Raw genomic sequence first — 27,327 nt, forward strand, 5'->3', positions numbered from 1 at the left:
CACGCCGCTTAGAACCTCCGGGGAGGCGAGAGGCAGAGAAGAGGGCAGGCTGGTAGCTTTCACGGTACGAACTGAATCTCACGGGCTGCGCCGGCTGAGGATTTCACAAACGGGAGTTGGAAAATACGTAACGCGACGCTCGGCTCGCGGGACTCCCGCTTAGCCGAGGAAAGCCTGGAGCCGCACGGGTGTTCCCACTGACCGGAAACCTTGATCTTTAGAGGGAAGAAGTTTCGACTACGTTAAAGACTTGGCCCTCGGGGAACGTAAACGTTTATTTAACAAAAATCATTGGCTACGTCATCCGAGGTAACGTCACACAACGGTACCGAAGTACAGATCCCGGTGAGTTTGGGATTGTCGGGTTTTGACGGTCTAGAGAAGCAAATGCAGTAGCCCCAGGGGGTGTAAGAGGAATCGAGTCTGAACTCGGAAGCTTCCCGGGAAAGGGCGGTGTTCCTTCGGCACGGAGAGTCCGGGTTTCTCACTTAGGCGGCCCCTCTGAGCCGGCCGTCGCCGAGCAGCTTCGCGCGTCGGAGGACCCGGTTCGTAGCCTAACTTCTTCAAGTCTTTCGTCACCACGTTTAATGAGATGGTAACAAATCCTTGAGAGCGCACTCTTGTCACTAGAGGCGGAGGGAGAAAGGGCGTTAATCTGTGGCTGAGGTGGGGGGGGATTTTTTTCACCGGCCCGAGAGTGATAACGTTGGTATTTGTTAAGCGCTGACTACGTGCAGCGCGCCGTTCTAAGCGCTGGGGGAGATACAGGGTCATCGGGTTGTCCCACGTGAGGCGCCCAGTCTTCATCCCCCTTTTACAGATGAGGTCACTGAGGCCCAGAGAAGTGAAGTGACTTGCCCCAAGGTCACACAGCTGACAAGCGGCCCAGCGGGGATTCGAACCCATGACCTCTGACTCCCAAGCCCGGGCTCTTCCCACTGAGCCACGCTGCTTGCCTCACCCCCAACCCCACCGCACTTATGCATACATCTTTAAGTCATCTATTATAAATTACTGCTAGTACTGTCCGTCTCCCCCTCTAGACGGTAAGTACGTTATGAGAAGGGAACATGTTTGCTAATTCCTTTGTACTCTCCCGAACACTTGGTTCAGTGCTCTGCACATGAGAAGTGCTCAATAAATACCACCGATGGATATTCTCTGACACAGGAGCCGACTCCATGGGACGCAGGGACCCTCTCCACCCCAAATCCGGGAGCCAGGCAGGGACATGGATCGGGCGGGGAGAGGTGAGTGGACCTCTCCTCCTCCTCTTTTCCTCCTCTCTGCTCCTCCTCCTCTTCTCCTCCTCCTCTTCTTCTGCTCCTCCTCCTCCTCGTCTCCTCTTCCTCCTCGTCTCCTCTTCCTCCTCCTCTCCTCCTCCTCTGTTCCTCCTCCTCCTCTTCTGCTCTTCTGCTCCTCCTCCTTTTCCTTCTCTTCTCCTCTTCCTCCCCTCCTCCTCTTCTCCTTCTCTTCTCCTCCTCCTCTTCTGCTCCTCCTCCTTCTCCTCTCTCGTCTCCTCTTCCTCCTCCTCGTCTCCCTCTTCCTCCTCCTCTCCTCCTCTTTCTCCTCTCCTCTCCTCCTCCCTCTGCTCCTCCTCCTTCCCTTCTCTTCTCCTCTCCTCCCCCCTCCTCCTCCTTCTCCTCCCCTCTCCTCCCTCCTCCTGCTCCTCCTCCTCCTCTCCTCTTCTCCTCCTCTCCCCCTCTCCTCTCTGCTCCTCCTCCTCTCCTCTTCTCCCTCCTTCTGCTCCTCCTCCTCCTTCCTCCCTCTCCTCCTCCTTCTCTTCTCCTCTCTCCTCCTCCTCTTCCTCCCTTCTCCTCCTCTTCTTCTGCTCCTCCTCTTCTCCTCCTTCTCTTCCTCCTCCTTCTCCTCCTCCTCCTCCTTTTCCTCTTCTCCTCCTCGCCTCTCCTGCTCCTCCTCTTCCTCTTTCTTCCCCTCCTTTCTCCTCCTCCTCCTCTTCTCCGGGCCCAGGAAGGAACCTTGCTCTCAGCCAACGCCTCATTAGACCGTGAGCTCCTCGTGGGCCTGAAATGTGTCTACTGATATACTGCACTCTTCCAAGTGCCTTAGTGCAGTTGCTTTGCACACAGTAAGCGCTCAATAAATAAGACAGAATGAATGAATTCAGTGAACGCCAAAGGCCTGGTGAGGGGGAAACCAGTGGCAGCTGAGGTGATGCAGGAAGGAGGAGGAGGAGACAGGACTGCCCAGAAGCACCTCTCTTCCTCCTCCTTCCCCTCCCCTGCCCTTCCTCCCTCAATGATCTTCGTCCCCCCTTTCTTCCCGGCCTCTCTCCCCCCCCCTCCCGCAACGTTTGCTCTCCTTTCCCCTCCAAGCTCTGCCCCCCATTCGCCACCCCCAAAATCAAAAATGCAAAACTGGAGCCCGCCCCTACTCCCCGATTATCGGAACGGTTAAACTCGCCTGTGGGCACGGAGTGCGTCTGTTGATCGTCTACTCTCCCAAGCGCTCGGTACAGCGCTCTGCACACGGTAAGCGCTCAACCGACGGACTGACGGCCCATCGCTGGGCAGAGGATCGGACTCTTAGGACGAAAACGGCCTCTCGCGGCTCGGAATCCGACACTTCTTTTTGGCCCATCACGACGTAGACGCAAACTGGCGGCAAGAGCGAGGGAAACCGGGTGCTTTAAAATGGAAATCTCTTGAAAACCCGACCCGTTCTAAGCCCGGGCTGCCGCTCGGTGCTTATTTTCCCAGTGCCACAGCGTGGCTCTGTGGAAGGAGCTCGGGCTTGGGAGTCGGAGGGTATGGGTTCGAATCCCAGCTCCACCGCTTGTCAGCTGTGTGACTGCGGGCAAGTCACTTCGCTTCTCTGTGCCTCGGTGACCTCATCTGCCAAACGGGGATGAAGACGGTGAGCCTCACGTGGGACCACCTGATGACCCTGTATCTCCTCCAGGGCTTAGCACAGCGCTCTGCGCACAGTAAGCGCCGAACAAATACCGACGTTATTATTGTTAAATGAACGAATGCTTTCCGAGGGCTGAAAGGCCTAATCTTTCACGGTTCATCGACCGGAGTCCGGGGTCCAGACTCTTGACGTTTACCAGAGTCCCAGGGTAAATTTTACCTTCTCGGCCCTCTCCCTGGGCGACCACCTTGGGATCCGTGAACTCGGGGCGCCGTCCCATGAGCCAGCTTGGAAGACGAAAGAAGCGGAGTTAGGTCAGCGAGAGGGTCTCTTTAAATCCCAGCCAAAGACGTCGAATCGTGTTGTTGCGTGTCGGCGCTCCTCAGCTGAGGCCTTCGGATTCCCATGAGGAAATCCCTGAAATCTTCCCGCCTCCAAATGGGTGGGCCCGGTTAAAAAGCTGCCCGTCGCTAGGGGTTAGTGTGCTACAGGGCTTCGGAGGGCCAGGGGTTCGGCCCTTCTCGTTCATTCAGTGGTATTTTTTGAGCGCGGAGCACTGTACTAAGCGCTTGGAATGTCCAGTTGGGCAACAGATAGAGACCACCCCGCCCAACGACGGCTCACAGTCTAAACGGGGGAGACGGGACGACAAAAACGAGTAGTCCGGCGTCCGGTATCCATCAAGATAAATAGAATCCTAGATATATGTGCACATCATTAACAAAATAGAGTTAATAAATAATATATACAAATAGGCACAAGGGGCTGTGGGGAGGGAAGCGGGAGAGCAGAGAGCGGGAGAAGGGGGATGCGGAGAGGGCGGGAAGGAAAGGGAGGGCTCAGCGTGGGAAGGCCTCCTGGAGGAGGGTGAGCTCTCAGCAGGGGCTCTGAAGGGGGAAGAAGAGAGTTTTGGCGGAGGTGAGGAGGGAGGGCGTTGCCGGGACCGCGGGAGGACGCGGCCCGGGGGTCGACGGCGGACGTGGCGTGAACGGGGGACGGCGAGGAGGCGGGCCGGCGGAGGAGCGGAGCGTGCGGGGTGGGCGGTGGAAAGAGAGAAGGGAGGAAGAGGTGGGAGGGGGCAAAGGGACGGAGAGCTTGGAAGCCGAGAGTGAGGAGTTTTTGTTCCGTGTGGAGGTTGACGGGCAACCAGTGGAGGTTTTTGAGGAGGGGAGCGACGGGCCGGAGCGTTTCCGTAGAAAGACGATCCGGCAGCGCAGCACAGGGGTACGTGGAGCAAGGCGGTACACCTGAGAGGCAGCATGGCGCCGTGGCTAGAGCCCGGGCCTGCGAGTCAGGTCGTCACGGGTTCTAATCCCGGCTCTGCCACTCGTCTGCAGGGCGACCCTGGGCAGGTCACGTCATTGGGCAGGGATCGTCTCTGTTGCCGAATTGTCCATTCCAAGCACTCAGCTCATAGTAAGCGCTCAATAAATACTACTGAATGAATAAATGAATGAACTTGGCTTCTCTGGGCCTCAGTTCCCTCATCTGGAAAATGGGGATTGAGACCGTGAGCCCCCACCTGGGACGGGGACTGTGTCCAACCCCATTTGCTTGTATCCACCCCAGCCCTTAGTACAGTGCCTGGCACATAGTAAGCGCCTGACAAATACCGATACCGTGATTATCATCGGGGGAAAGGGATGTACAGGGCACGTAGCCTAGGGGTACGCGGAGAACAAGTGGTGCACGGACTACGGCGGGACACGGTGTGGGATTTGGGAGAGGCGCACGTGAGCCGTTTGGGGTTTTCCCAGAGTCTCCGCAAGGAGTGCACGGCTGTTCAACACCCACATCCCGGGCAGCTCCCCCACCTGATTTCCGCCCGGACAGTTATCTGGAAGCTGCAAGGGGCCGGTTCTCCTCTCAAAACCGGTGGAAACTCCGAGAGGGGAAGTATAGATAATAAATAAAATTGGTATCTGTAAGCGCTTACTATTGTGCCCGAGCACTGTCCTGACGCTGGGGCAGACACAGGGTAAATCGGGCTGTCCCACGTGAGGCTGCGCAGTCTTCATCCCCATTTTAACGGATGAGGGAACTGAGGCGCCGGCGAAGTGAAGTGACTTGCCCAAAAGTCACCCAGCTGACCAGGTGGCGGGAGCCGGGATTCGAATCCATGAGCTCTGACTCCTAAGCCCCGGGCTCTGTCCACTGAGTCACGCCCGCTTCTTCTAATGATAATAAATAACGATAATGCATTTGTTTAAGCGATTACTGGTGTGCAAAGCACTGTTCTAAACACCCGGGAAGGGATGACAAGGTGATCAGGTTGTCCCCACCCCGGGGGCTCACAGTCTTAACCCCCATTTGTACAGATGAGGGGACTGAGGCACAGAGAAGGTAAGTGACTTGCCCAAAGTCACACAGCTGACAAGTGTTGATCTGGGAATTTGAACCCGTGACCTCGGACCCCCAAGCCCTGGCTCTTGCCACTGAGCCACGCTGCTTTCCTAATGATGATACTTGTTAAGCACTTACTATGTCAAGCACTTTTCTAAGCGCTGGGGGAGAATACAAACTTTCCACAGGCCCCACGGGAAGGCTCACAGTCTTAACCCCATTTACAGCATAAGGAAACGGAGGCACAGACCACGTGAAGTGGCTTGACCAAAGGTCACACAGCAAACAGGGGCGGAGCTGGACGCGAAGCCCCAGGTCCTCTGACTCCCCAGGCCCGGGCTCTTTCCCCTAGGCCAGCTGCTGCATCCAGGAAGAGAATATTCTCACATCCACGGCTCTAGATTATTATTGTTGTTTGTTATTACCGTTATCGGGGTAAGGGCTTACCGTGTGTCCAAGCACCTCCTGCGCCCTGGGGGTCGACGTAAGTAAAGCGGGTTGGACACCGGCCTATCCCGCATGGGGCTCACAAGTCTAAGTAGGAGGAAGGGAGGACAGAAGCTGGAAAGAGCCGGGCTTGGGAGTCCGAGTCGCCCGGGTCGAATCCCGCGCCGCCGCTTGGCAAGCTGCGTGACTGGTGGGCAAGTCACTTCACTTCTCTGGGCCTCAGTGACCTCATCTGGAAAACGGGGATGAAGACGGGGAGCCTCACGTGGGACCACCCGATTACCCTGTATAGGCCCGCGACAGTGCTCTGCACACCGTAAGCACTTAACAGATACCAACGTTATTACTGTTGTTATTATTTAATCCCATTTACCACGGGGAAAACGGGAGGCCCAGAGAAGTGAAGCGACCTGACCAAGGTCACCCAACAAGCCGTTGGCGGAGTCGGGATTAAAGCCCGGGGCCCCCGACTCCCAGGCCCGTGCTCTTTGCACTAGGCCAGGCTGCTACCAGCTGGCACAGTGAGGTACACGAAGGACAGCAAACTGAAGAAAAGGGTTCAATATTAAATTCAGTGAAAGATCGAAACTTTCCTCTCTTTCCTCTCCTTTCTTTTCCTGACCTACATCTTGCCCTCTCTCCTCCTCCTGAGCTCTCCCCTCCCGGCTCTGCCCTCAAATCAGGTCTTCGTCAACTTTCCCCGACAACGGTTAGAAAGAATGGTCTGGTTTTTCAAAGCTCTTCACCACTGGTTTTTTCCTAAGGGTTTTTTTTTTTACGACAAGCAAGTCAGGTCGTTCAATGTGATTACTTTCCGTGTCCGACAAATACTATAGATAAGCGCTTACGATTTCATTTCCTTCATTCAGTCTTCTTTACTGAGCACTTACTGGGTGCAGAGCACTGTCCTAAGCGCTCGGGAAAGCAACAATACGACAATTAACAGTGACAATCCTGCCCGCGATGAGCTCATGCCAGGCACCGTTCTAAGCACTTGGGTAAAGTGATAATAATGTCGGTATTAAGCGCTTACTAGGTGCAGAGCACCGTTCTAAGCGCTGGGGGAGAATACAGGTCGTCGGGGTTGTCCCACGTGAGGCTCACGGTCTCCATCCCCACTTTCCGGATGAGGGAACTGAGGCACCGAGAAGTGAAGTGACTTGCCCACGGTCACACGGCTGCCAGGTGGCAGAGTGGGGAATTCGAACCCATTGACCCCCGCCTCCGCAAGCCCTGGGCTCTTTCCTCTGAGCCGCGGCCGCGTTGGAACACTCTCCGTCCCCCTCGAGGCTCAGTCCTTAAAAGCCCCATTTTACAGAGGAGGAAACAGAGGCAGAGAGAAGTTAAGCGACTCGCTCAAGGGCACAGAGCAGAGAAAACGGAGGAGCTGGGATTAGAACCCAGGTCCTTCTGGACCCTGGAGGCCCATGCTCGTACCCACTGGGCCACGCTGCTGCCGCTTTCTTCTAGAGAACACAGTAAGCTCTCATTTGGAACCGCTTCTCTAATAATAATAATGATGATACTTGTTAAGAATAATAATAATGTTGGTATCTGTTAAGCGCTTACTACGTGCAGAGCAACTGTTCTAAAGCGCTGGGGGGGGAGATACAGGGTCATCGGGTTGTCCCCCGTGAGGCTCCCGGTCTTCATCCCCATTTTCCAGATGAGGTTCACCGAGGCCCAGTGAAGGGACTCGCCCACGGTCACACAGCCGACGAGCGGCAGGGCCCGGGATTCGCACCCGTGCCCTCGGACTCCCCAGCCCGGGCTCTTTCCACTGGGCCACGGTTAAGCGCTTACTATGTCAGGCCCCTGTTCTAAGCGGCCGGGGTAGATAGAAGCTTTACACAGACCCTGCCCGCGTGAGGCTCACGGTAAATAATAACGTTGGTATTTACTAAGCGCTTACTAGGTGCAGAGCACTGTTCTGAGCGCTGGGTTATGCGGGGTGATCAGGGTCGTCCCACGTGAGGCTCACAGTCTTAATCCCATCTTAACCGATGAGGGAACGGGAGGCCCAGAGAAGCGAAGTGACTTGCCCACAGCCACACAGCTGACAAGTATGAATCCCCATCTTACCGATGAGGGAACGGAGGCCCAGAGGAGCGCAGTGACTTGCCCACAGCCACACAGCTGACAAGTATGAATCCCCATCTTACAGATGAGGGAACGGAGGCCCAGGCGAGCGAAGTGACTTGCGCCTAGTACCTTATGTCTGAGGTGACCGTTTCTGCTCTCCTCGGTCTGATGTCGCGGAAGTTTAACGAAGTTAACGCCGTTACAGGAGATTCTCACACGGGTTCTCCGGGCGAAGAGAACGACACTTCCAACACGCTTCCCCTAACAGCTGAGCAATCTCTCAACTCTCACCTTCCTCGTAATCCCAACCTCCCAGGAAATGTGAAGAGGGAGGAGGCAAGCAAAACAACCCCAAATTTCCTCGGGAGGAACGAAACCCTTCTGCACGTCTAAAAAAAGGTTTTTAACTCGTGTGGTTTTTACAGAAAGCAGCGGAAGAGAAATCTGCCTTCACTGGCAAAGGGTATTAAATAATAATAATAATAACGGAGTGTATTATAATAATAACGTCGGTATGTGTTAAGGGCTTACTACGTGCAGAGCGCTGTTCTAGAGCGCTGGGGCGGATATAGGGTGATCGGGTTGTCCCACGTGAGGCTCACGGTTCATCCCCATTTTACGGATGAGGGAACTGAGGCCCAGAGAAGCGAAAGTGACTCGCCCACAGTCACCCCGGCTGACAAGCGGCAGAGCCGGGAGTCGAACCCGTGACCTCTGACTCCCAAGCCCGGGCTCTTTCCGCTGAGCCACGCTGCAAATCTTAATCCCCATTTTGCAGAAGAGGTAACCGACGCACGGAGCAGTTAGGGCGACTTGCCCGAGGCCGCACAGGGGCCGAGGGGCAGAACGCGGATGGGAAACCCGGGTCCCTCTGGCTCCCAGGCCCGCGTTCTCTCCACGGGGCCACGCTACTTTCTCCTCCTCCCCGGTAGGCCGGGATCGCGGAGAAGCAGCGCGGCTCAGTGGAAAGAGCCCGGGCTTGGGAGTCGGCGGTCACGGGTTCGAATCCCGGCTCTGCCGCTTGTCAGCTGTGACTGTGGGTAGGTCACTTCACTTCTCGGGCCCTCGGTGACCTCATCTGTAAAATGGGGATGAAGACCGGGAGCCTCCTGCGGGACAACCTGATTCCCCCGTGTCTACCCCAGCGCTTAGAACAGCGCTCTGCACGTAGTAAGCGCGTAACAAATACCGACATTATCATTATCTACCAACTCTGTTCTATTGCACTTTCCTGAGCACTTAGTACAGTGCTTGGCACGCAAAAGCACGCCAAGATTCTGTCGACTGATTTTTACAAAAACTCTAGAAGAAACAAAGGGACAAAGAATTAGCTGGCAAAACCACTGGCAGACACGGTGGCGTTCTGTCATAACAGTTTGCCTTGTGTTTATCAAAAAGAAAGGGCTTCCAGGTTTGTGCTGCTTTCTCTGGTAGTTTTTTAAATAATAATGATGGCCTTGGTCAGCGCTTGACAATGTGCCAAGCGCTGTTTTTAACAATAATGATGTTGGTATTTGTTAAGCCGCTTTACCGTGTGCAGAGCCCTGTTCTAAGCGCTGGGGGAGATCCAGGGTCACCAGGCGGTCCCACGCGAGGCTCACGGTCTTCACCCCCATTTTACAGATGAGGTCACCGAGGCACAGAGAAGTGAAGTGACCCGCCCACAGTCGCAGCGCCGGGATCCGAACCCATGACCTCCGACTCCCAGCCCGGGCTCTTTCCACTGAGCCCCACGCTGCTTTCACCACGCCAGCCTACGACTGACTTGGGAAACCTCCTTCTCGAGGTCTCGGACCCGCTTGAAACCTGGCCAACTCCAAGTGACTGAGCACCGTAAGAAGCAGCGGGGCTTAGCGGAAAGAGCCCGGGCTGGGGAGGCAGAGGTCGCGGGTTCTAATCCCGGCTCCGCCCCGTGTCAGCTGGGTGACTTTGGGCGAGTCACTTCACTGCTCTGGGCCTCAGTGACCGCTTCTGGAAAATGGGGATGAAGACCGGGAGCCCCACGGGGGACAACCTGACTGCCACCGTGTCGATCACCGGAGCTTGGAACGGTGCTCGGTACCCCAGCGAGCGCTTAACCGATACCACCGTCGTCTCATTATTACGATTATCGTAAGAGAAAGCGAGCAACGGCTCGCGGGGGGGGGCCTCGCGGAGAGCGCGTGGGGCCGGGAGTCAGAACCCGGGTTCTAATCCGGCTCTGCCCTCTGCCTCGTTTCCAACGGACCAGGTGGGGGGGGGGGGGGGTCGCCGCTGGGCCGCCCGGCCGCGGTTTCGATTACCGCGGCTCTGCAGCGCTGCCCTAATTCAAAATGCCGGTGGGGTCGCAGCGAGAGCCTAACCGGACCGTGCGCAGCTGCCGTCTCAGATCTACCGCCGAAGGACGATCAGGTAGAGGAAGGGAGGAGGTAGAGCCCGGCGGAAAGAGCACGGGCTGGGGAGTCGGCGGAACGCAGGTTCCGATCCTGACTCCTCCGCTTGCCTGCCGTGCGACCTCGGGCGAGTCTCCTAACTCCTCCGGGCCCCAGTTGCCTCATCTGTAAAATGGAGCTTAAGACCGGGCCGGAGGACGTGGCCTGTGTCCCACCAGATTGGCCTGGATCTACCCCGGCGATCGGTCCAGCGGCTGGAAGAGGGTGCTGAGAAAATACCTTTTTAGAAAGAAACAAACACCACGTGCCGCTTGCGGCAACTGTCGTGGTCTCGCCATCCGCCTCAGAGAACAGAGGGGGTCGTTCTCCTTTTCACGGGCTTTGAATGCTCTCCCGGGTCATCTCTTCCTCGTGGCCAAATGTTGAGGGAGAAGCGGCCCGGCCTCGTGAGGAGGCCGCGGGCCAGGGAGTCAGAGGCCCTGGGCTCTAATCCCGGCTCCGCCGCTCGCCGGCTGCGCGACCGTGGCCGAGTCACTTCCCTTCTCTGTGCCTCGGTTCCTCGACTGTAGGCAGGGGATTCGATACCCGTCCCGCCTATTTAGACCGTGAGCCCCGTGGGGGACGGGGACCGTGCTGGACCTAAACGGAATCTACCCCAGCGCTTAGAACAGTGCTTGACGCATAGTAAGTGCTTAACAGATACAAGAATGACAATTATAACGTGACATGAGTGCAGCGATCGCGTTGCAAGTACATAATCCAAAAGAAGGCGGTTACTTCGAAGTTCGTGCTGCTGGAGAAACCTTTAATCTGCCTGAATTCCGCGTCCCGGTTACGTGAAGGCATTTTTACCAGCCTAACTAATAACCGGAAATGCTAGCATGGGCAGAAAGACTAAGGTCGGCTACGATTAAGCTTGAAAACACTGACAGCACACTGAATATCGCTATTTAACGTCCGGTCTTTCCCGTCTCTTCCAATGAAATGAAAAAAACACAATCTCTTCGAGCACCGCGCCACTGCTTCCAATCATTTTGCTCAACTCACTGGTTATTTCGAAACCCCTAGACAATTGTGCAACAGAGAGATCTGGAAAAGGTCAAGTAATTACAGCTCTGAGATATTTAATTATAAATATCGATATCGAGAAGTCGGGGACAACAGAAACATCTCCTTTCGTATGTCTGCACACACTTGAATTTCTGAAGGAACAGCTGAGAGATTTCGGCAAGTCACTTCACTTCTCTGGGCCTCAGTTCCCTCATCTGGAAAATGGCGATGAAGACGGGGAGCCTCACGTGGGACGACCTGACGACCCCGTATCTACCCCGGCCCTTAGAACAGTGCTCTGCCCACAGCGAGTGCTTAACAAATACCAACGTTATTATTATTATTGTTCTTTAAGGAAAGCATCTGGCTTCTGGCAACAGAGGAAACTAGTTGTAGCTGCGATTGTGACCAAAGGCCAATATCAAATTTGTCAGAATCCATAGACCCTAACCCCCAGAATCAACTGAACTGCCGTCTTCAGAAACGGAAGCCATCGGCCTTACCGCCGTTGCGCCTTTTCTAAATCCTAATCTCATTAATGCCACAACTAACTGAGCCAATCCCGACAGGTTCCCCGACCACCTCAAAATATAACTCAGAAAATTCCACAATTGGCCTCTTTCTGCTCCATAACAGAAACGGGGTTTCATTTGTACGCTGTGACCGATCCGTCCATTCCAAGCGCTTAGTACAGTGCTCTGCACAGAGTAAGCGCTCAATAAATACTACTGAATGGAATCTGTGCAAAATTAGATCGGAGAGATCCAGTGTTAAAGCCTCTAGGTTCCCAAAATATATACATCCTTGGTTCTCACAGAGGTCGGGTTGTCCTGACTCCCAGATTCATCAGTGTATTCAAAAGGAGCAATTACTTTGGGAAAATAATATTAATATTAGAACAGTGTTCTGCACATAGTAGGTGCTTAACGAATACCAACATTATTATTATTATTATTATTATTACCAGGGAAATTCAAATGGCGGCTCACTGGGAAAGAGGGATACTGAAACTAGAAGAGTGGCCCGATTCCGTATCGAGCGTTCTCGCCCTCTGCGGTTGACGTTTCGATATTACCTTGTCAGCTTCTGCAACTTCGATGTCGATTCGGGTACGAACATCGGAATGGTCCTTCTGTGTCTGAAAGGACAGTTATAAAAGAGAAATGTTACTTATGAAATGGTCCCAGGGGTAGATAATGACAGCGTGATTTACAGCCGTCAAGGACCCACAGAGCAAAACCGTAATATAAACACCTGTGATGGAATCGACACTTTCTTTTTTTTGTTTTTTGGCCACAGGTCAGCCTAAGATGCAAAAGAACGCAGATTTTACAAAGCGAAAATAGTCCACACTGGACCCTAGTCTTCCCTCTGGGAGGTGGAGGCGGCTTTCGGTAAGTGCATTTCCCCAGCACTTACCGAAGAGACATCAATAACCTTCCGATCTGCTGATAACGACGGTATCTGTTAAGCGCTTACTATATGTGCAGAGCACACAGAGCGACTGAAAGACTGAGCCCCATGCAACCGCCCAGCGGAAGATTTATAAGCTACAGTATTCCTCCTTCACCCGATCTGAATCTGAGCCTCGGTGCCGCATCGCAGGTAAAGGCTCTCCCCTCGATAACGCGAGCGTAGAGCACTTGGGGGGGGGTCAAAAAAACCGAAAACCGAATACACTTCAAACCCAGGACACGGCGACGCCGCTGAAATGAAGAAAAGACCGTCTTCGGGGTCGGAGAGTCCCGCGGGACATACGCCAGGTCGGAGAGTTGAACTGAAACGTTCTCCGACGCCCCGGTGGCAAAGGACGCCATCAGCGGTTCTCCCGCCACGAGTGGCGACCACCGGACGCCGCCGAGAGCCAGCCCCGAATAAAAGGCGCGGTTTTCGGGCACTTTCGGGAGGTGCGTTTCCGGAACATTCACCCGAGTCAGAGGATGGAAGGTTCCCCGGAGTGAATCCGCAACGCCCCGATCCCTGCAGGGAAAGAGGTCTGCGCCGTGGAAACGCAAGGGCCCCGCCGCTGCGTAGGAGGCGGGAAAAACCGCCGCCGTCTTACGACGGTGCCGGGGAGCCGCCGGTCCCGCGGCCAATCCGGGATACGCCGTGTCCCGCCGTCTGCCGACTTGACCGCGATCCGCCCGACCGGCCCCGGACGTCTGGGCTGCGATCCCGCCGCGGAGTCAATCTCTCCGCCTCGCCCCACGCGAGCCCCACGCGGGCCAACCTGATTCCCCCGCGTCCACCCCGGCGCTCAGAACAGGGCTCGGCACATAGCAAGCGCCTAACGAATACCAACGTTATCATCCCCGCCCGCCAGATTGACCTTCTCCCTTTCTCCACAGTCCCCGACACGGTACCTCTCCTCCCGTGCCCTCGGCTCCGCCAGCCGACCTATTTTATTTTCCAATCAGCCTCCCTCGCTCTCCTTCCCTTCGCCGACGGCCCCGCTCGCCCACCCGGGCCTAAAGCCGGGGCCGGGTCGGGCGGCGGGGGCGGTGGCCGCCCCTCCTCCCTTAACCGCGGGTGTCCCGCGAGGTTCGCTCCTTCGATCGTATCTAGTGGGCGCTTACCGTTCTGGTCGCCCTGCTCTTCTCGCTCTCCTTGCTTTCTCAAAGGGCTCCCGGGCTCCCGTGCCTTCATCTAGCGCTTCCAGGCGGTCAACTCCCAGGTCTAATAGTCACGATAATAATCGCGGCATCCGTTCCACGCTTACCGCGCGCCGGCCACTCCGCTAAGCGTCGGGGTGGACGTGAGGAAATCGGGTTGGACACAGCCCCTCACCCACCCGGGGCTCTCTAACTCTGCCCTGTCGTCTAATCTGCGATCCTGCATCTCCTCTTGCCTCCGGGAGGCTCTTTTTTAAATGGAATCGGTTGAGTGCTCATTATGCGTCAGGCACCGTATCAAGCAGCGTGGCTCAGTGGCCACGGCCCGGGCTTGGGAGTCGGGGGCCATGGGTTCGAATCCCCGCTCTGCCACTCGGCGGCCGTGTGACCGTGGGCGAGTCACTTCACTTCTCCGGGCCTCAGTTCCCTCGTCTGTAAAACGGGGATTGACCGCGCGCCTCACGCGGGACCACCCGATGACCCCGTATCCCCCCCCCGGCGCTTAGAACGGCGCTCTGCACATAGTAAGCGCTTAACAGATGCCGACATTATCATCAAGCACAGCGGGTAGAAACAAGCTGATCAGGTCGGACGTAGTCTGTGTCCCACATGGGGCTCACGGTCTGAATCTCCACTTTCCCATTTTGCAGGTGAGGCAACTAAGGCACAGAGAAGCGAAGTAATAATAATGTTGGCATCCGTTAAGCGCTTACTACGTGCCCAGCACCGTCCTAAGCGCCGGGGGAGAATACAGGGTCATCGGGTGGTCCCAGGTGAGGCTCGCCGTCTTCATCCCCATTTTACAGATGAGGTCACCGTGAAGTGTCTTGCCCAAGGTCACACCCCAGACAAGTGAGGGAGCCAGGACTAGAACTCGGGCCTTTCTGACTCCCAGGCCCGTGAGAAGCAGCGGGGCTCAGTGGAAAGAGCCCGGGCTTCGGAGTCAGGGGTCACGGGTTCGACTCCCGGCTGGGCCACCCGTCAGCCGGGTGCCCGCGGGCGAGTCACTTCACTTCTCTGGGCCTCGGTGACCTCATCTGGAAAATGGGGGTGACCCGCGAGCCTCACGCGGGACGACCCGATGACCCCGTATCTCCCCCGGCGCTTAGAACGCTGCTCGGCACATAGTAAGCGCTTAAGAAATACCGACGTCACTGTTACTAACTCGGTCCAGGGCATCTTCTACCTCCCGCTCCTCCGCCTTCGCTTCCTCGGGGGTGGCCAGCGGCAGGGGAGGGGAGGCCCACCGAGGGCAGGCCACGTTTTGGACTTCAACGTGATAAGAACTGTGGTATCTGTTAAGCCCTACGTGGCGAGCCCTGCACTAAGCGCCGGGGTACAAGCTAATTGGGTTGGGGGCAGTTCCTGGCCCGCCTAGGGCGCCCAGTCTGAATCCCCATTTTACAGAGGAGGTCACTGAGGCCCAGGGGCGGAGCCGGGCCTGGAACCCGTGACCTCCGACTCCCAGACCCGGGCTCTTTCCGTGGGGAAGCAGCGGGGCTCAGTGGAAAGAGCCCGGGCTTCGGAGTCGGGGGTCATGGGTTCGACTCCCGGCTCTGCCACTCGTCGGCCGTGTGACCGCGGGCGAGTCGCTTCACTTCTCTGGGCCTCGGTGACCTCCTCTGTAAAATGGGGATTGACCGTGAGCCTCACGTGGGACGACCCGATGACCCCGTATCTCCCCCAGCGCTCGGAACGGTGCTCTGCACGTAGTAAGCGCTGAACAAATACCAACGTCATTATTATTATTATTATTATTAATTAGGCTCTCACTGCCAGACCAACAGACCGCTTCCGAACGAATCCCCGCCTCTCTCCGGTCACGGGATCCCGTCACCCAACCCTGGCATCCGCGCCATCGTTTAGTTGCCTACTTTTGTTTTAAATCTTTTGTTTCCTCTACTCTTACTCTTGTTTTTATCTTGTTTGCTTCGAATGGTATTTGTTAAGCGCTCACTCTGGGCCGGGCACTGCATTAAGCGCTGGGGTGGATACAGGTTACGCGGGTTGGACGCAGTCCCTGTCCCACGGGGGACTCCCGGTCTTAATCCCCATTTTGCAGATGTGGTCACCGAGGCACGGAGAAGTGAGGTGTCTTGGCCGAGGTCGGCCGGGATGAAAACTCAGGTCCCCCGACTCATTCAGTCATCCAGTCGTATCTACTGAGCGCTTCCTGGGTGCAGAGCACTGTACTGAGCGCTTGGAATGGACAACTGGGCAACAGATAAATAAATAAAATCGACTGCGGTGTTCGTTAAGCGCTTACTGTGGGCAAAGCACCGTTCTAAGCGCTGGGGGATACGAGGTGATCAGGCCGTCCCACGTGGGGCGCACGGTTTTAATCCCCATCGGGCAGATGAGGTAACTGAGGCACAGAGAAGCGAGGTGACTTGCCCAAGGTCACCCAGCTGACCGGCAGCGGAGCGGGGATCGGAACCCGTGACCTCCGACTCCTAAGCCCGCGCTCTTTCCACCGAGCCCGGCCGCTTCTCAGATAGAGACGATCCCCGCCCTCTGACGGGCTCACAGTCTAATCGGGGGAGACGGACGGACGGACGGGAACAGGACAGTTTCATCACGACAGACGGAATCAACGGGACGGACACCCCCTGCTCCATCACTGGGCCACACTGTTCCTACTCTGGGTTTGCCACGTTTCTCCCCGTCTTCCCCGGGATACTCTCTAAAAACGCCTCAGGAGAAGAGATGGGACCTTCTCTTTCTGCCCTGTGTTTCCAAATGACGCCACACGTAGCCCGCCCACAGCGAACGCTCAGGAAAATGAAGATAACTTGGGTCGGGCAGACCCGACCTCGGAAAGACGGCAGGGACAGGGCGACGCTTCTGGAGAAGACGAAAACAGATACGTTAAGCAATCGCTTACCGCCCGGGCGTCAGAGGAACGTGTACCGCTCCGTAGCCTCGTACGACATCGTTTCCAAACACATCGGGTCCGTAGACACTGATTACTATCTGCGGCCCTGGGAGAGAATGTAACGTTAGGCGGGAAAGGTAAATGGAAGTGCTTTCGGGTCAGCTCGCCCGAGACGGAAATCGGGAAAATAATCTGCGCGTTATCTTATCGGAGGCACTGAAATGGCCCCCGGGATGACCGAGACGGCTTAATTTGCTTGACGGGTGCTTTCGGATTAGGCGCGGAGAAACAGCTCTCGAGGTCACGGCTTTTAAAACCGGCACTGACGGCCCTTGGCTTTCGAGAGCTGGCGCCTCCTGAAGAAAGGAGATCGACAAATTTAACCCAGAGCTCTGATCCGCACTGAGACTTCCAGCCGCGGGTTCGGCGGGGACCGTCTCTAGCCGTTGCCGACTTGTTCGTTCCAAGCGCTTAGGCCGGTGCCCTGCACACAGTAAGCGCTCAATAAATACTATGGAATGAATGAATGAATAGCGGGGACATTTCCGATTAAATAAATGGTAAACACCCCCCCCCCCGCCGAAAGGGCAATGAACAAAACGTTTTCAAAATTTCCACAGATGAAAGGGAATTGGATCTGACACCTAAGTTAGACTTCTAGGGTTCTTTACTTTCAGCGTAGAAGGAGACTGTCAGCTGTGTGACTGTGGGCAAGTCACTTCACTTCTCTGGGCCTCGGTGACCTCACCTGTAAAATGGGCATGAAGACTGGGAGCCTCACGTGGGACGACCCGATGACCCTGTACCTCCCCCGGCGCTTAGAACGGTGCTCTGCACACAGTAAGCGCTTAACAAATACCAACATTGTTAAAGAGTGTTTCAAACCCAAGGCTCCGCGGGGTTCGAGGAGTCACAAGGCCGGAGGGGAGACGTGGGGTCGGCTGGACAGCCTTTAATCTGTCTGGAATAAGGGTGGCCATTCTAGAGAAGCAGCGTGGCTCGGTGGCAAGAGCCCAGGCTCGGGAGTCAGAGGTCATGGGTTCAAATCCCGGCTCGGCCGCGGGTCAGCCGTGGGACTGTGGGCGAGTCGCTTAACTTCTCTGGGCCTCAGTGACCTCATCTGTGAAATGGGGATTAACTGCGAGCCTCACGCGGGGCAACCTGGTTCCCCTTTATCTCCCCCGGCGCTCAGAACAGCGCCCTGCACATAGTAAGCGCTAAACAAACACCAACATCATCATCATCATCATCATCGCGTTCACCCTCTCTCTTCTGAGCTTAACAGAGGAACCGCCATCAGTGAGACTGACCGCTACGTGCCCGTCACCGTACTGAGCGCTCGGGACGGTAAGTTCGTTGCGGGCAGGGAACGGGTCCGCCGACTCTGTTCGTATTTTACCAGTTTGAGGGCGGTGGAACGAGGAACTGTGCGATTGAGAATCCGGCCTCTGCGTGTTTTGCTACGCGGGCAAGTCTAAAATTCCACCACATTCCAAAACAGACCAGTTTTCCGGTTCGCGCAGACCGGGGGCTTTACTTACAGCCGAAGGGGTTGGTACTTTTGAAGGTGATGTCGACTGGGAAATTCCACACCAGGGACTGTTGCCGACGGTGGCTTTTCGAGGTTATCTGGGAGATGCCCTCTTCTAAACCCTAGGATGAGAGACGACCGTTGACCAAAGACGCCGAGGGAGCCAGTCCGCCTATTTTTATATTGATCGACAAGGGGTCAGGCTGAATCTCTTTCAACAACGCGCGGGTCCGCTTGGATGAGGGCCCGTTGAGACGCTGTGATGCGGCCACATTTCCTCCTCTTCTCTTAGGAGACTCCGCTCCTCCGAGAGAAGACTCTTCTGAATTGTGGTTGCTGGTTGATAGTATTTGCTCAGCAAATACCATTTTAACTCGTTCTAGGATCTGGGTGACGCGTTTCCTAATCTAAACGTCGGTGGTCAGCCGGTGTACGTGACTCCCAAACATTCTCATTTACCAAAGGAAAACCGGCGTCCTCGACTTACGACCTTTTGAGGTACGCCGAACGACACGGATCTCTAACTTTACACTCTGCCCCGGCTTTATCGGTAAAAACCTGGTATGAAAGAGGACCCCTGACCTCGGCTCAGGAACCAATCTCCCATTTCTGACCCTCTTCCCGTGAGGACGTATCACGGGTTTCAAGAACCGATTGGGGGATACGGTGGGTGACTGCTTACAGGAATTTGGAATTTATTTCAATGACACACTTCTTTTCAGTCACTGCAGAACAAAATAAGAGCTAAAAACAGTTTTTAGAATACGGGCCAAGTGGCCGAACGGTCTGATCGATAAATGATAATAGGGGGATTTAGCGAGTGCTCAGTGACAAGTGACATTATGTCACTTATTTACGTCACTTATAATGTCACATTAAGTGACATCATGTGTCAAGCACTGTACTGTGCGTTGGATAATCAGGTCCCACATGGGGCTCGCAGTCTAAGCAGGAGGGAGAACGGGAATTGAACCCCCATTTTGCAGATGGGGGGGGCGGGGGGGTCACAGAGAAGTCATGTGACCTGCCCAAGGTCACACAGCAGGCAAGGGGTAAAGCCGGGATCGGAACCCGCGACCTCTGTCTCCCAGGCCTGGGCTCTTCCCGGGAGGCCGACCCGAAGCTGGAGAACTGGTCCGGGAAGAGAAGGATCCAGTTTTCACTTCTAATGCTTGCACCGTTTCACGATATTACCTTCTGATCTTTCCACTCCCCTTCAGAGTACACGGGGAGTCAGAGGTCACGGGTCCGAATCCCGACTCGGCTACCTGGCAGCCGTGTGACCGTGGGCGAGTCACTTAACTTCTCTGGGCCTCGGTGACCTCATCTGGAAAAGGGGGACGAAGACTGGGAGGCCCACGTGGGACACCCTGAAGACCCTGTACCTCCCTCAGCGCTTAGAACGGCGCTCTGCGCGTAGTAAGCGCTTAACAGATACCAACGCCATTATCGTTATTATTACTGGGTACGCCCTGCCCGCCCTGGACCTGAAAGACTCCCGGGTCTGGGGAGTCGGAAGGTCCCGGGTTCTAATCCCGACCCCCAGCGCTTGTCGGCCGTGTGACCGTGGGCCAGTCCCTTCACTTCTCTGGGCCTCAGTTCCCTCACCTGTGAAATGGGGATCGAGGACGTGTCCGACTCCCTTTGCCGGTATCCACCCCAGGGCCTAGCGCAGTGCCTGGCACAGCGTAGGCACTTAACAGACACCACCGTTATTATTATTACCTCACCCCTTCCACCAACTGAGCTGTATCTCGGCTGGATGTTCTCATTTCTCAGGCGACCGGGTCCCTACCACGGCTCGGTTTCTCAGCACAAAAACCCGCCCTGAAAAACCCGCGGCGGGCAGGACCGTCGGGTAAATTCCGGGGACCGCCCCGCCCTGCCGGAGAGACCCCGGGCCGGGGAGCCAGAAGGACCTGGGTCCTAATCCCGGCTTCGCCGCCTGTCGGCTGTGTGACCTTGGGTAAGTCACTTCACTTCTCCGGGCCTCAGTCCCCTCATCTGTAATAGGGGGTTTCAGGCTGTGAGGCCCACGAGGGACGGGGACTCTGTCCCACCCGAATGGCCGGTATCCACCCCAGCGCTTACAGCACTTGTGCATATTTGTATGTGTTATTTATCACTCTACTCGTTCGGTTCATGACGTATATCTACGATTCCATTTATCTTGATGATATCGACGCCACGCTACTTGCTCTGTTGCGTTGTCCGTCTCCCCCCTTCGGACCGTGAGCCCGTCGATGGGCGGGGATGGTCTCTATCTGTGGCCGAATTCTACTTTCCAAGCGCTCGGGACAGCGCTCTGCACACAGTAGGCGCTGGATAAATACGAGTGAATGAAGGAATGAATGATCAGTGCCTGGCATATGGAAAGCACTTAACAAACCCCACAGTTATCATCATTAAAACCGGGACGTCTGGACCGCTTAGCCCACCGCGGCCCAGGGACTCCCCCCGTAACTGGAGGATGGGTTTATCTGCACACGACGAGTGTGTCCTGATGATGTTGTCTGGTTTTTGTTTTGTTCTGTTTCGCTCTGCTGTCTCCCCCGTTCGTTAATAATGAGAATAACGACAATGTTGGCATTTGTTAAGCGCTTCCTACGGGCAGAGCACCGTTCTAAGCGCTGGGGGAGATGCAGGGTCATCAGGTTGTCCGGGCTCACAGTTAATCCCCACTGGACAGATGAGGTCACTGAGGCCCAGAGAAGTGAAGTGACTCGCCCACGGTCACACGGCCGACAGGCGGCCGGGCCGGGATTCGAACCCATGACCTCTGACTCCCAAGCCCGGGCTCTTGCCACCGAGCCAGGCCGCTTAGACGGCGAGCCCGTCGTCGGGCGGGGGCGGTCCCTGTCTGTTGCCGGACTGTACGTCCCAAGCGCTTAGCCCACAGTAAGCGCTCAATGAATACGGAACGAATGAAGGAATGAGTTTCGGCAGACTGGGAAAGCTTTACATGCAGAAATGACGTAACTCATTCATTCATTCGATCGTATTCATCGAGCGCTGCCTATAAGCAGGGCGCTGTACCGAGCGCTTGGAATCCACAATTCGGCAACGGATAGAGACGGGCTGACGAGACTGACCGTCCTCGGCGTCGAGTAGACATCACTCATACGTGACGACGGAAACAACGTCGGACGCGCTGAGGGTTCGGAAACGTAGCCCGTACCCTTAATGCAACTACGAAGGATGGGGAGAAAAAAACAAACCGAAAACGGAAAGGATCGGACGTAAAAGGCCTTAAAATCCACTTACAGATGTCGGTGCCCAGTCGTGGCCATATACGAAGCAGTATTTACAGTAGAGGTCGTCGTACTCGGGAAACTGCCAAAACAAACGCACGCGGGCCTTATTTCACCCTTGTCGGCTGCATCCGGGGCCTGGCTCGTGAGCTTCGTTTCTTCATCCGGAGGGTATTTACCGAGCGCTTCCCGCGGCCACGGCGCTCGCCCGCGCGGTCCCATATAACGATAAACGGATACGTCCCCTGCCCACGGTGAGGGACTAGAGAAGCGGCGCGGCTCAGTGGAGAGAGCCCGGGCCTGGGAGTCGGAGGTCACGGGTTCGGATCCCGGCTCGGCCGCTTGCCCGCTGGGTGACTGTGGGCAGGTCACTTCACTTCTCTGGGCCTCGGTGACCTCATCTGGAAAATGGGGGTGAAGACCGGGAGCCTCGCGTGGGACGACCTGACGACTCTGCATCTCCCCCAGCGCTTAGAACGGTGCTCCGCACATGGCAAGCGCTTAACGGATACCGACATGATGATGACTGTTATTATTCACCGTCTACAGAGGTTGGCACTCCCCCCCTTTCCCTCCGTTCCTCCCCGTCTCCCTGCCCCTCCCCTCGGCCCTGTGCTCATCTGCATATATTTTTATTCCCCTATTTATTCTGTCAGTGAGGCGTCCGTCCCCTTCATTCTATTTATCGTCATTGAACCGTCTCGTTTTTGTCCGTCCGTCTCCCCCGATGGGACCGCGAGCCCGTCGTCGGGCCGGGCTGGTCCCTCTCTGTTGCCCAGCTGTCCGTTCCGAGCGCTCAGTCCAGCGCTCTGCACCTAGTAAGCGCTCAGTGAACACTATCGAACGCACGAATGGCATCGAAAGCCCTTCATTCCCATTTATGGCTACGGCATCTTTAAGGTCTTTTTTAATTTAACCCATTTTTGACACCCGCGCCCGCCCGCTGTACGTTAAAGCTCGACCCCCTGAAAAGAATTCCCTTTTCAAACTCGTGTCTGGTCATGAAAGTCCACTCGGTTCACTCGATCGTGTTTATTGAGCGCTTGCCCCGTGCAGGGCACTGTACTGAGTACTTGGAAAGTGTGAAAGAGGCTGGTTTCCAATCCGTCCGAACCCTGCCAAAAGATCTGTGGTGTCTCTGACCGTCCATCTGGATATTAATAATCCAGATTAATAATTAACAATAGGGGAAGCAGCGTGGCTCGGTGGAAAGAGCCCGGGCTTCGGAGTCGGGGGTCATGGGTAATAATAATAATGATAACAACAGTGTCGGTATCTGTTAAGCGCTCACTATGCGCCGAGCACCGTGCTAAGCGCTGGGGTAGACATAGGGGAATCAGCGCCGGGTTCGACGCCCGGCTGTGCCGCTCGTCAGCTGTGTGACCGTGGGCGAGTCACTTCACTTCTCTGGGCCTCAGTTACCTCATCTGTAAAATGGGGATTAACCGGGAGCCCCACGTGGGTCGACCCGATTCCCCCGCATCCACCCCAGCGCTTAGAACGGTGCTCGGCACGTAGTGAGCGCTTAACAAACACCGACATTATTATTATTATTATTATTATTATTATTATTAATCACCGTACCAAATATTTACTTGGAAATTAACCGAATCGCCGCGGATCTCAGACTGCGATACGTCGGAGGCCGGATCGTTTTCCAGCGATGTTTTTGAGAATGGATTTTGTCTACGGCCGCCCTGGGGTCCCACGTGGGTCTTAAATAATCTAAGGCTATCCGTCCGGCGGGGAGAGACTTTTAGGGAATCATCTGCCTCGGAGGGCCGAGAGAGAAAGCACTAGAAAATACCAGAAAAATGAGTAACGGTCTCCCGCCTTCCCTCGCGCTCTGCGATTATCATTTCCAGCGGGCAAAAGCAGCGTGGCCCAAAAGGAAGCGCACAGGCTGGGACTCGATCCCTGCTCTGCCACTGGAATAATGATGACGATAATAATCACGGAATCTGTTCATCCGTTCATTCGATCGTATTTATCGAGCGCTTACGACGTGCAGGGCACTGGGCTGAGCGCTTGGTAATGGACAATTCGGCAACGGGTGGAGACGATCCCTGCCCACGGCCGGGCTGGTGGGCGCTTACTATGTGCCAAGCACTGTCCTGCGCGCCGGGGGACATACGACCCCCCCCCCCACGTGGGGCTCACGACCTTCTGACCCCCAGGCTCGGGCTCCTTCCGCTAAGCCACGCAGCGACGGGGTCAAAAGAGTAATGATAATAACGACGGCATCTGTTAATAATAACGATAATCGTGTCGGTATTTGGTAAGCGCTCACTGTGTGCCGAGCGCCGTTCTAAGCGCTGGGGGAGATACGAGGTCATCGGGTTGTCCCCCGCGGGGCTCCCGGTCTTCATCCCCGTTTTCCAGATGAGGGAACCGAGGCGAAGCGAAGTGACCGGCCCAGACTCACCCGGCTGACGGGTGGCGGGGGCCGGGATTAGAACCCACGACCGCCGGCTCGCAAGCCTGGGCTCTTTCCACCGCGCCACGCCGCTTCGGCTGTGTGCCCACCCCAGCGCCCGGTACGGCGTCCGGCACGGAGTTGAGCGGCTTACGCGGCTCAGCGGAAAGAGCCCGGGCTCGGGAGTCGCAGGTCACGGGTTCGACTCCCGGCTCTGCCGCCCGGCAGCCGACCGTGGGCGAGTCACTTCGCTTCTCCGGGCCTCGGTTCCCGCATCTGGAAAATGGGGGTGAAGCCTGCGGGCCTCACGCGGGACAACCCGATGACCCCGTATCTCCCCCAGCGCTTGGAGCGGCGCTCTGCACGTGGTAAGCGCTTAGCAAATGCCAACATTATTATTATCGTTATTAGGAGCCCGGACTTGCAAGCCTGAGGTCACCGAGCGGGAGCCCGTCGCGGGGCGGGGACGGTCTCTGTCTGTTGCCCAGCTGCCCATTCCAAGCGCCCAGTCCAGTGCTCTGCACACAGCGAGCGCTCGATAACTCTGACTGAATGGCTTCTAATCCCGCTCGTCTGCTGTGACCTCGGGCAAGTCCCTTAACTGCTCTATGCCTCAGTCACCTCATCCGGAAAATGGGGATCAAGACCGCGATCCCCACGCGGGACCACCTGGTGACCTCGGATCTGGGAAGAGGCGGCGCGGCGGGAAGGGCCCGGGGTCGGGAGCCGGAGGCCGTGGGTTCGAATCCCGGCTCCGCCGTTGGTCCGCCGCGTGACCCCGGGCCGGTCACTTCACTCCCCTGGGCCTCGGCGCCCTCACCCGTCAAATGGGGATGAAGACCGGCGGCCCCACCTGGGACGACCTGATTACCCCGTCTCCCCCTCCGGCGCTTAGAACGGTGCTCGGCACACAGTGGGCGCTTAACAAATGCCATCGTTGTCGTTATGACGATTCCCCCGGGCGCAGAGGGAGCGCTTAACGAACGTGGCGTTATCACTGTTCTCAGAACGGCGCTTGGCACAGAGTAAGCGCTTAACAGACGCCACTGTGATTATAACCACCCCGCCGCCTAAGAAATACAGCAGGTATCATCACTGGTATTAGGACAGTGCTTAGCACACGGTAAGCGCCGAAGAAATGCCATCGTCGTTCTTATTACCGTCTCTCCCCCGGCGCTTAGAACGGCGCTTGGCACGCGGTGAGCGCCTGGCAAATACCCTGAGCCTCATTACTGTCATCATCAGAACGGCGCGTGGCACAACGTAAGCGCTGAACCGATGCCGTCGTCATCACGGTCGTTATTGTCTTCTCTCCCCCGGCCCCTTCCCACCTCCCCTCCCTTCTCTCCTTCTCCGGCCCAGCCCGCGCGCTCCGCTCCTCCGCCGCCCGCCTCCTCGCCGTGCCCCGGTCTCGCCCCGGGCCGCCCTCCCTCCTCACCTCCGCCGAACTCCCTCTCTTCCCCTCTTCAAAACCCTACTTAGGGCTCACCTCCTCCGAGAGGCCTTCCCAGACTGAGCTCCCCTTCTCCCTCTGCTCCCTCTGCCCCCCCCCCCTCACCTCTCCGCGGCTAAACCCTCTTCTCCCCCCTCTCCCTCCGCTCCTCCCCCTCTCCCGTCCCATCCCCTCGGCCCCGTGCTCGCCCGCTCGACCGTATGTATCCTCATCACCCTATTTATTTTGTCAACGAGATGCGCGTCGCCTCGATTCTATTTAGTCGCCGTCGTTTTAATGAGACGTCCTTCCCCTCGACCCTATTCACCGCCATCGTTCTCCTCCGTCCGTCTCCCCCGATTAGACCGTAAACCCGTCTTAGGGCGGGGACCGTCTCCGTCTGTTACCCATCTGTCCATTCCAAGCGCTCGGTCCGGTGCTCTGCACCCAGTAAGCGCTCCGTAAATACTACCGAATGAATGAATGAATTAGAACGGCGCTTGGCACGTAGTGAGCGCCTGCCAAATACCGTATCATTACTGTCATCAGAACAGTGTTCGGCACGAAGCGAGCGCTCGACCAGTGCCATCGTCGTCATCCTTACTATGATCGTCTCTCCTCCGGCGCTCGGAACAGTGCTTGGCACGTAGTGAGCGCCTAGTAAATACGGTACGAATAGTGTGATTAGAACAGTGTTTGGCACGCAGTGAGCGCTTAACCAATGCCATCGTCATCATCGTCATTATTTATCAGCGTGTCGTCCCCCCCCCCCCAGCGCTCAGAACAGTGCTGGGCACGTAGTGAGCGCCTAGTAAATACGGTATGAATAGTGTGATTATTTTCAATGTTTGGCACGTAGTGAGCGCTCAACCAGTGCCATCGTCATCGTCGTCATTATTATCAGCGTCCCCACCCCCTGCGCTCAGTACAGTGCTGGGCACGTAGTGAGCGCCTAACAAATACGGTGAGTGTCATTAGTGTGATTAGAAGAGCGCTTGGCACATAGTAAGCGCTTAACCAATGTCATCATCATCATCATCATTATTAGTGTCTCCCCCCCCCCCAGCGCTTAGAACGGTGCTGGGCACGTACTGAGCGCCTAACAAATACGGTGAGTGTGATCAGTGTGATTAGAAGAGCGCTTGGTACATAGTAAGGGCTTAACCAATGTCATCATCATCATCATGATCATCATTATTATTATTGTTTCCCCCCCCCTCCAGCGCTTAGAACAGTGCTGGGCACGTAGTGAGCGCCTAACAAATACGGTGTGATTAGAAGAGCGCTTGGCACATAGTAAGCGCTTAACCAATGTCATCATCATCATCATCATTGTTAGTGTCCCCCCCAGCGCTTAGAACAGTGCTGGGCACATAGTGAGCGCCTAACAAATTCGGTGAGTGTGATCAGTGTGATTAGAAGAGCGCTTGGTACATAGTAAGCGCTTAACCAATGTCATCATCATCATCATGATCATCATCAGTATTAGTGTCTCCCCCCTCCCCAGCGCTTAGAACAGTGCTGGGCACGTACTGAGCGCCTAACAAATACGGTGTCATTAGAAGAGCGCCTGGCACATAGTAAGCGCTTAACCAATGTCATCATCATCATGATCGTTATTATTATTGTTCCCCCCCCCCCAGCGCTTAGAACAGTGCTGGGCACGTACTGAGCGCCTAAGAAATACGGTGGGTGCGATCAGAAGAGCGCTTGGCACATAGTAAGCGCTTAACCAATGTCATCATCATCATTATTATTATTGTGTCCCCCCCCCCAGCGCTTAGAACAGTGCTGGGCACGTACTGAGCGCCTAAGAAATACGGTGGGTGCGATCAGAAGAGCGCTCGGCACACAGTAAGCGCTTAACCAGCGTCATCATCGTCATCATCTCTCCTTGGCGGCGCTCGTCACAGTGGCGGGGTCGGCCTCCTCACCTCGGCGCTCTCCACTTGTCCGTTGACGAGGAGGAGGAAGGCGGACGGGCCCCCGGCCGCCATGACGGGCGCGGGGAGGCCGCGCGGAGCCCGGTTGCCGTGGCTCCC

General features: G+C 56.1%; 1 protein-coding gene across 2 annotated transcripts; it reads right to left on the bottom strand.

Annotated features, from left to right (window-relative positions):
* Window positions 1–245: 245 nt before the first annotated feature.
* On the bottom strand, window positions 246–27,327 carry B9D1 (B9 domain containing 1). Of its 2 annotated transcripts, XM_029058389.1 has the most exons (7): window positions 27,220–27,327; window positions 21,451–21,519; window positions 18,197–18,308; window positions 16,665–16,761; window positions 12,244–12,306; window positions 3,094–3,161; window positions 246–626 (listed from the first exon to the last, which is right to left on the bottom strand). In XM_029058389.1, exons 1-7 carry the CDS (start codon window positions 27,280–27,282, stop codon window positions 376–378), a joined length of 723 nt encoding a protein of 240 aa, XP_028914222.1. In that variant the 5' UTR covers window positions 27,283–27,327; the 3' UTR covers window positions 246–375. The 2 variants fall into 2 exon arrangements, with proteins under 2 accessions (XP_028914222.1, XP_028914223.1); XM_029058390.2 differs by lacking the exon at window positions 21,451–21,519 and having other exon boundaries at window positions 27,220–27,324.

Source organism: Ornithorhynchus anatinus, chromosome 2 (genome assembly GCF_004115215.2).
Source record: "Ornithorhynchus anatinus isolate Pmale09 chromosome 2, mOrnAna1.pri.v4, whole genome shotgun sequence".
Taxonomy (NCBI): domain Eukaryota; kingdom Metazoa; phylum Chordata; class Mammalia; order Monotremata; family Ornithorhynchidae; genus Ornithorhynchus; species Ornithorhynchus anatinus.